This window comes from Cuculus canorus, chromosome 26 (assembly GCF_017976375.1).
Source record: "Cuculus canorus isolate bCucCan1 chromosome 26, bCucCan1.pri, whole genome shotgun sequence".
In the NCBI taxonomy this organism is placed as follows: Eukaryota; Metazoa; Chordata; class Aves; order Cuculiformes; family Cuculidae; genus Cuculus; species Cuculus canorus.
Genome location: NC_071426.1, coordinates 3,313,061 through 3,320,838, shown reverse-complemented (window position 1 = coordinate 3,320,838; position 7,778 = coordinate 3,313,061). Strand labels below are relative to the sequence as shown.

Genomic DNA, 7,778 nt, shown 5'->3' with positions numbered 1-7,778 from the left:
CCAGTTCTGCACTCAGAGCTCCGACTGCTCCCAACTCTTCTCCTCTCTCCAATTCAGAAACCGGGTTCTGTCACCCCATTTCTGTCGCGGTCCCCCGTGCAAAGACATTTCTGTCTTTGTCCTTCCGCCACGCTCTTGAAAGTTATTTTTGTGGGGTTCTTTTTTGCTCCAATACCGTTATATCGCCAAAAATGTGCCTTCTGTGTGCTTGAAGCCGCACCACTTGTGTTGAAAGTGGTTTAAATGTTCCTTTAAGCCACTCACGGCTTTAAGTTAAACGGGAACATCTATATTTCTGGTCTGGGTGTGCTAGAAAGACGAAACTTCCAGGGAGATTATTGGATAAAGAGGAGAAAAATGAGTTATCTTTCTGTGTTCTGACATTGTTCATTTTAACCTGCAATTCGTTTCCTTGGGACACCTTAAGGATGGTGAATTCTCCCCGATTAAAAGGAATAAGAATGAAATGTTCGCTTCTAAGTGGCTTCTTTAGGGGTGTTTAACTTTCTCATTGACATTTTCTCCTTAAAAGTGAGCGAAAACGGCAGTGGTTCCAGGTTAGGCTTTTAAAGGACTTAAATATTCCGTGTTTCTTCCTGCTGGGATGGGTCAAAGCGTGGAAGTTGACTCTGGGGTTAGAAAAGGTTGTTCCAAACCTGGTGACAAAGTCGAGCGTCTCGGTGTCGGCGTCCAAGAGGCCTCCCCGGCCACTGGGAGCCCTTCCTCCAGCAGGGAAGGAGCAGCTCCGGCTCCGGCTTCTCTTCATTTTTAGAGTGGGGCAGAAAATCACTTGGAGAGATTCAGGAGGGGTGGGGAGGGAGGGGACCTCCCGTTCCCCACATCTCTATCCCTCTTTTCCCCATTCCCCTGCATCCCCATCCTCCATCCCTGTATCTCCAACCTCTGCAACCCCTTCCCTGCATTCCCCATTCCCACATCCCCATTTCCCCCCAATGCTCCCAATCCCCACATCTCCCATTCCTGCATCCCCATCCCCTCATACCCCGTTACATCCCCACGCTGCGCATCCCCCATTCCTGCATCGCGTCCCTGTCCCTCCCATTCCCTGCATCCTCCCCATTCCCCACACTCCCCCCATTCCCTGCATGCCCCCCCCGCTCCCCGCAGCTCCTGCACTTCCTGCATTTCCCACAACCCCCAGTCCCACATCCCCCCATCCTCTGCATCCCCCCACTCCATATCCCCATTCCACTCATCCCCTCCATCCCCCGAATCCCCGCATCCCTATCCCCATCCCCTCATCCCCATCCTCCCATCCCCATTCCCCCATCCTCACATCCCCATTCCCCCATCCCCATTCTCCCTATTACCCCACATCCCCCCTATTCCCCCCATTCCCCCATCCCATTCCCCCCATCCCATTCCCCCCATCCCATTCCCCTCATCTCCATCATCCCACCCCCATCCCCATTCCCCCCATCCCATTCCCCTCATCTCCATCATCCCACCCCCATTCCCCCATCCCCCCCCACTCCCCCCATCCCCATTCCTCCCCATCCCCCCCATTTCCCCCATCCCCATCCCCTCATCCCCATCCTCCCACTCCCATTCCCCCCATCCCCATTCCTCCCCATCCCCCCATTCCCCCCATCCCCTCACCCCCATCCTCCCACTCCCATTCCCCCCACCCCCTCATCTCCCATCAATCCTCTCAAGCTCAAACCCAAACCGCTGCATTTACACAGTGAATTCGCATCAGAGGAGCTCGCGATGGGCTTTTCCCCCCAAACCGGATTGAATCCGAGTGCTTTGACACAGGGAACCCGGATCGGGACTTGACGAGGCCCGAAGTCCCTGAGAACTGCGGTCCTTTCAGGACACGCTGCAAAGGAGACAAAACTTTAGTTGCGGGGGCAGCAAATTCTCCCGCTGGGAACGATTCCGCTTCCAGGAGCCGCGGAGGAGAGCTGGATCGGGATCGGGCCGCCCCCGGGGCATCCTTTCCAAAGCATCCTTTCCCTTGGGGATCAGCCCCCCCCAGGAGCATCCTTACCTCTGGGTCCCCCCCGTTCCCCCCCCCCGAGTATTCTTTCCCATGGAGCATCCTTTCCCGGCCTCCCACCCCCTGGAGCATCCTTTCCCGGGGGGGGCTCCTGGAGCATCCTTTCCCCCAGGATCCCCTCTGAAGCATCCTTTCCCGGGGGGGGGGGGGGCTCCTGAAGCATCTTTTCCCGTTCTCCCCTTCCCAGAGCATCCTTTCCCCCGGGGAGGGCTCCTGGAGCATCTTTTCCCATCTTCCCCCTTCCCCGGAGCATCCTTCCCGCAGCATCCCCCGAGTATCCTTTCCCAGGGGCACCCCTGGAGTCCCCCCGAGTATCCTTTCCCAGGGGCACCCCTGGAGCATCCTTTCCCCTGGAGTCCCCCCGAGTATCCTTTCCCAGGGGCACCCCTGGAGCATCCTTTCCCCTGGAGTCCCCCCGAGTATCCTTTCCCAGGGGCACCCCCGGAGCATCCTTTTCCCTGGGGTCCCCCTCGAGTATCCTTTCCCAGGGGCACCCCTGGAGCATCCTTTCCCCCGCGCTCCCCCAGAGCATCCTTCCCGGAGCATCCTTTTCCCTGGGGTCCCCCCCCGAGTATCCTTTCCCAGGGGCACCCCCAGAGCATCCTTCCCCCCGGGGCTCTCCTGGAGCATCTTTTCCTGCCTCCCGCCTGCATCCTTCCCCAGGGCTGTTGATCCCGGCTGGACCAGTGATGCCGGAGCCCCTGGAGGGCCAAATTCCCGGTGGCAGCTGTTGGGGATGAGGGGAGCGCATCTCCTCCGACCCTCTGCCCTCTGACCCCACCCCCCCCGAATCCCTAAAAGCTCGATTCCCTCGGGGCGAAGGCACACGAGCCCCTTTTGATCCCAAAGCCGGGATCCCGAGGGGATGGAAGCGGGTGAGCATCGAGGTTGGGATGCGAGAGGGCTCCCTTTAACGCCTTCCAGACTTTATCCTTAGGAGCGAAGGAGTTTTAGGGCTTAGGAAACGCTTTTTTCCTGCTGGATTCAGCGGCCAAGGTTCGCTCGGGTGGGAATTCCACCCCCTCTCCTTCCGCCTCTGCCCCGAGTTTAAGGATAAACGCAGGAAGGCTCAGAGTGGCACTGCCAAAAGTGACATTAGTACAAAGAAAAGAGGTTTTTCACTCGAGGAAATAGACCCACGCCTGTTGCGAAATGCTCCAAACCCACACAAATCGCCGTCATCTGCTTTACCACCGCCTGTAAATCTACCCCTACATTTTTTTTTGGGGGGGGGGTTCCGATTTTATTTGGTTTTCTTACGGATTTTTACCCTATTCTGTTGGATTTTTAGGTGCCAAGGTCTTCTCTTGGAAGGCTCTATCTCAGCATCAAACAACTTCTGCCTCCTTTCCTTTTTATTAACATTAAAACCACTCCTAACCTGGCAGAATCCTTCTCTGCGTGGTTCTCGGTTTGGGTGAGAAAGATAAATTCTAAGGATAAATTCCCTCCAACAACGATTGTGTGAGAGGGATTAATTCATTTCATACCACTTCTGTAGGCGGAACGGTTCGGAGTCGCGGCTTTGCCTTCGATCGTGCCTGAATTTAATGAAAGTTTGATGGGAAGGCTTTAATTTCTGATATTTTTTATGGGTGGAACTGTGTGAAACTCCCCGAAGATCTAAGATTTAATGGAAAAGTGACTAAAATGCAGCTGGAAGGAGCTGGGATTTGGTCTGGAAGAGCAACTCTTTCTGTCCCGTTAATAAAAAAATAAAGAAATAAAGCAGGTTAAAGAGAGGAGCTGCACATAATGAGTCGAGGAAATCCTTGTGCTGTCCCTTTAACTACCGAACATCTGATTCCCTCATCTGGCAGATGGTCTCGGAGCACAGATTTGCATTCATTGTCTTGAAATCTGTTTTCGCGTTGGTGTTTCAGAGATTTCAGAGGCAAATCTTTGCCCGGTTCGGGGGTACAAAAAGGAGATAAAACACACACACTCCAAAAAAAAAATCCAGCATCGAAGCGGAGCGGGTTAAAAACTTGGGAAATAAATCATGGAATCATGGAGTGTTCCTGAGTTAGAAGGAGCATCAACTCTTCTTGCTCAGGACGAGCCCCAAACTCACACCGTGGGGCTCATAGAGGGTTGGGCTGAGCCCCAAATTGGGATTTTTCTTGCCCCGCGTAGGATGTTTTCCAAAGTTTTAAAGTTGGAGCTGACAGCTCGGGGATGGGGGGGTTTGGGGGGTCTCCTCTGGGCGAGATGCAGCCCCTCTCGCTCGCCCAGGGGGGGTCTGGGCACACGCAGCCCCTCGGGCACTGACCCCCCCCCGACCCCGGCGGTGCCTCCCGACAGTTCGGGTTTTGTTCGAATATTGCACCTGGGAGGAAAATAGGGGACAATCGGGGGGGGAGGGAGGGGGGATGGGGTTGGGGAATTGGGGGGGCCCGCAGAGCCCCGCGGGGCCGAGCCGCGTCCGGATGGTGCGGGGCTGAGTTGGGAACTGATTGATGCTGGACTGGTGCGGGGCTGAGCTGGGAACTGATTGATGCTGGACTGGTGCGGGGCTGAGCTGGGGTCTGGTTGGTGCTGGATTGGTGCGGGGCTGAGCTGGGGACTGGTTGGTGCTGGACTGGTGCGGGGCTGAGCTGCTGTTCAGTTGATGCGGGGCTGATGCGGGACTGAGACGGGGTCCGATTGATGCGGGGCTGAGTTGGGAACTGATTGATGCTGGATTGATGCGGGGCTGAGCTGGGGACCGGTTGATGCTGGACTGGTGCGGGACTGAGCTGGGGTCTGGTTGATGCTGGATTGATGCGGGGCTGGTGCGGGGCTGAGCCGGAGTCTGGTTGATGCTGGATTGTTGCGGGGCTGAACTGCTGTTCAGTTGATGCGGGGCTGATGCGGGACTGAGACGGGGTCCGATTGGTGCGGGGCTGAGCTGGGGACTGGTTGATGCTGGATTGGTGCGGGGCTGAGTTGGGGTCTGGTTGATGCTGGACTGGTGCGGGGCTGAGCTGGGGTCTGATTGATGCTGGATTGATGCGGGGCTGGTGCGGGACTGAGCCGGAGTCTGGTTGATGCGGGGTTGAGCTGGGGTCTGGTTGGTGCTGGATTGGTGCGGGGCTGAGCTGCTGTTCAGTTGATGCGGGGCTGATGCGGGACTGAGACGGGGTCCGATTGGTGCGGGGCTGAGCTGGGGTCTGGTTGATGCGGGGCTGAGTTGGGGTCTGGTTGGTGCGGGGCTGGTGCAGAGCAGAGCCGGGATCTGTTTGATGCGAGGCTGATGCGGGACTGAACCGGGTCCGGTTGCTCAGGGTCTGGTTGTGCGGGTTCATTGCGGGGCTGAACCGGGTCCGGTTCCTCGGGGTCCTTTCGGGGCTCATTTCGGGGGGTGTCTCCCCTTTCCCCCCCCCCCCCCCCGCTTCCCGCTGTGTTGGGGATGGGGTGGGGGCACCTTTCCCCGGATCCTCCTCCTGCGCCCAATCCGCGCGCGTTATGCAAATGACCTTCCTTATATGGCGCTCGGCCCCGCCCCCCGCTCCCCCCGCTCCCCCCCCCCCATCCCCGCGCGTGCCGCTCGGCGCCGTAACCCCATTGATGGTGCGCGGGACCCGCTCAGCGCTGCGCGCTCCGCTCCGGCTCTTCCTCCTCCCGTTCCCCCCAATCTCCGCCGTTCCCCTTCTTATTCCACCACCGCAGCGAGCGATCCTCCTCCTCCTCCTCGAGACCGGGAAACAGGTGATTCCCCCTGCCCAGGGCCTGGATGCGGCTCCCTCTGAAGGATGAGGATTCCCGGCGAGGCTCAATCCGCGTAACTTTTGCGAGAAGATAAAAAACTTCCCCCTCCGTCCCTTTATTCGACGGCATTAAAACCTCACAGCACTTAAATCCAGAAGAACTTCGTCCCCGAGCTGAGCTTCATCGCTTTTCCTGGGATTGTCTCCATCGCAAAGGCTGCGGCTTTATTTTTTATTGTTATTTTTCTTTCCCCCCCCCTTTTTTTCTCCTCCCTTAAGCCACCCCCTTTCCTAAAGGAAACTGTTGCTAGTCGGAATAGACTTTTTAAATGTTTGGGATTCAAGATACTTTAGGAAGAGGACCCATTCTCAAAGACAAATCTTTAGGTTCCGAAATGGATTCCGTCAGGTCTTGGGTCAGGAACGTTGGGGTTGTGGATGCAAACGTAGCGGCACAAAGGTAACCGTGACTCTTTCCCCCCCTCTTTCCCCCTTTTTTTTTGTGTTTAAGAGAGCCTTCTTTACTCCCTATTATCGTTCGTGTTGCTATTACATTTATTTCCTCCCTTTCTGTCCCCTTTCCGCTCTCCTTTAAGCAGAGAAAAATCAAAGCAAAAGCTCTCCAAAATCTCCCGAATCCCCAAAATCCCGTTTGGGAATGGGATGATAGAGGGATGGGATCATTTGCCTGCCCAAAGAGTGGGGTGGGAAGTGGATCGCTCATTCCTAGAGACACAAACAGCTCCTTCCCGCACCCCAAGAGGAGTTGGGATCAAGTTAGAATGAATTGAAAGGTGGATTTCCCTCTGTTCCCACGCAGTCGCCTTCGCACCTCGCGGGTGGCACCTGCCCGAGTGCCCTAAAACCCACCCAACTTGGGGTCTCTCTGCTTCATTTTCACTTATTTAGCCGGGTTAGCTTCCCTTCTCCTTTTTATTTTCTCTTCCCAGCCCTGCGGGCGCAGCCCCGTTAATTACTTTTAGGGGTAAAACCATGAGAAAAAAAAACTCTTTTAGGTGAAATATTGAAGTTTTCTCCTTGCTTTCTGGATGCCTTAAAACAAAACAAAAGATAACCCCAACCAACCAGAAAAAAAAACCCAAAAAAATAACCCCAAACCAAGCAGCAATTCCAGGAAATTGAAAAAAAAAAAAGCGAAATCGGTGCCGAGAATAACTTGGGCTTTATTTATTCTAAATGAAAGGTGAGAGAAAGCACATCCTCACCTCAACTCCCAGCCTGGCCGACAGCAAGGGTTTTCCAAGCATCCTGGGAGGAGTTATCAGGCTTTTCTCACTCTCGATAGAGGGTTTAAGGGTTATAGATAGAGGGGAAGGTTTATTCCCGAGGAAAAGCGAAAGGAAAAAGCTCCTCAGATGCAGCCGCGTGGTGCTTATCAATATTCTTATCAAAGAAGGGGAACAAACGAATAAACCCCAGTTCTTACCGGCAGGGAGGGAGCCCCAAAATCAGGATTATCCCCGACGGGTGGGATAGGTTCAAACCGCACCGATTTGGCAAAGAAAATCGGTGAAAACAGAGGGAAACATCTATAATTCTCCCAAAAAGTCAAAACAGTTTTGCCAAGGCAGCGAAGCTCTTTTTTTTGGGGGGACAGAAAAGCGAAGCTGCTCTTCCTCCGAACTCCTCTATTAAGTAGGTTGGATAGATTTAATCTCTCCAGGAAAGCGGAGGAGCTCACCTGCACCTTTTTTTTCCTGGCGGTAGGTAGAATTCGGCATCGGGGAGAAAGAGCCACAACCAATTCCACCAAGAAATGCAGCTGTAATTAGGGATTTTGTGGATACGCAATTATTCCAAGTGGGGAAACGCGTGGGAAACACCACTATATTTTCTTTAGGCAGAGTGTAACAGCAAGGGCTGATTAACTCGGCTCCTAATTCTTTCGGTTCAAACCCGAAAAATGAAGATTCAAGTAATTAAATACTAAGGAAAGCGGTTGCATTGCTCCAAACTTGTTGTTTTCCACCTAAAATTGAGGCGCCCTCAAGGCGGCTTTTCGGGAAAAGCTTTGAGGTGGCTTTTCTTTTCCTAGAGGGGAAAAA

The 7,778-nt window shown here is 54.5% G+C and overlaps 1 protein-coding gene across 2 annotated transcripts in view; it reads left to right on the top strand.

Moving 5' to 3' along the window:
* The first annotated feature begins 5,583 nt into the window (after window positions 1–5,583).
* Window positions 5,584–7,778, top strand: part of EBF2 (EBF transcription factor 2) — a 157,448-nt gene continuing 155,253 nt past the window's right edge. For both annotated transcript variants that reach the window (XM_054089002.1, XM_054089001.1), the window contains exon 1: window positions 5,584–6,172. In XM_054089002.1, coding sequence (XP_053944977.1) covers window positions 6,042–6,172 — 131 coding nt within the window. In that variant the 5' untranslated portion in view covers window positions 5,584–6,041. The remainder of the gene's footprint in view (window positions 6,173–7,778) is intronic.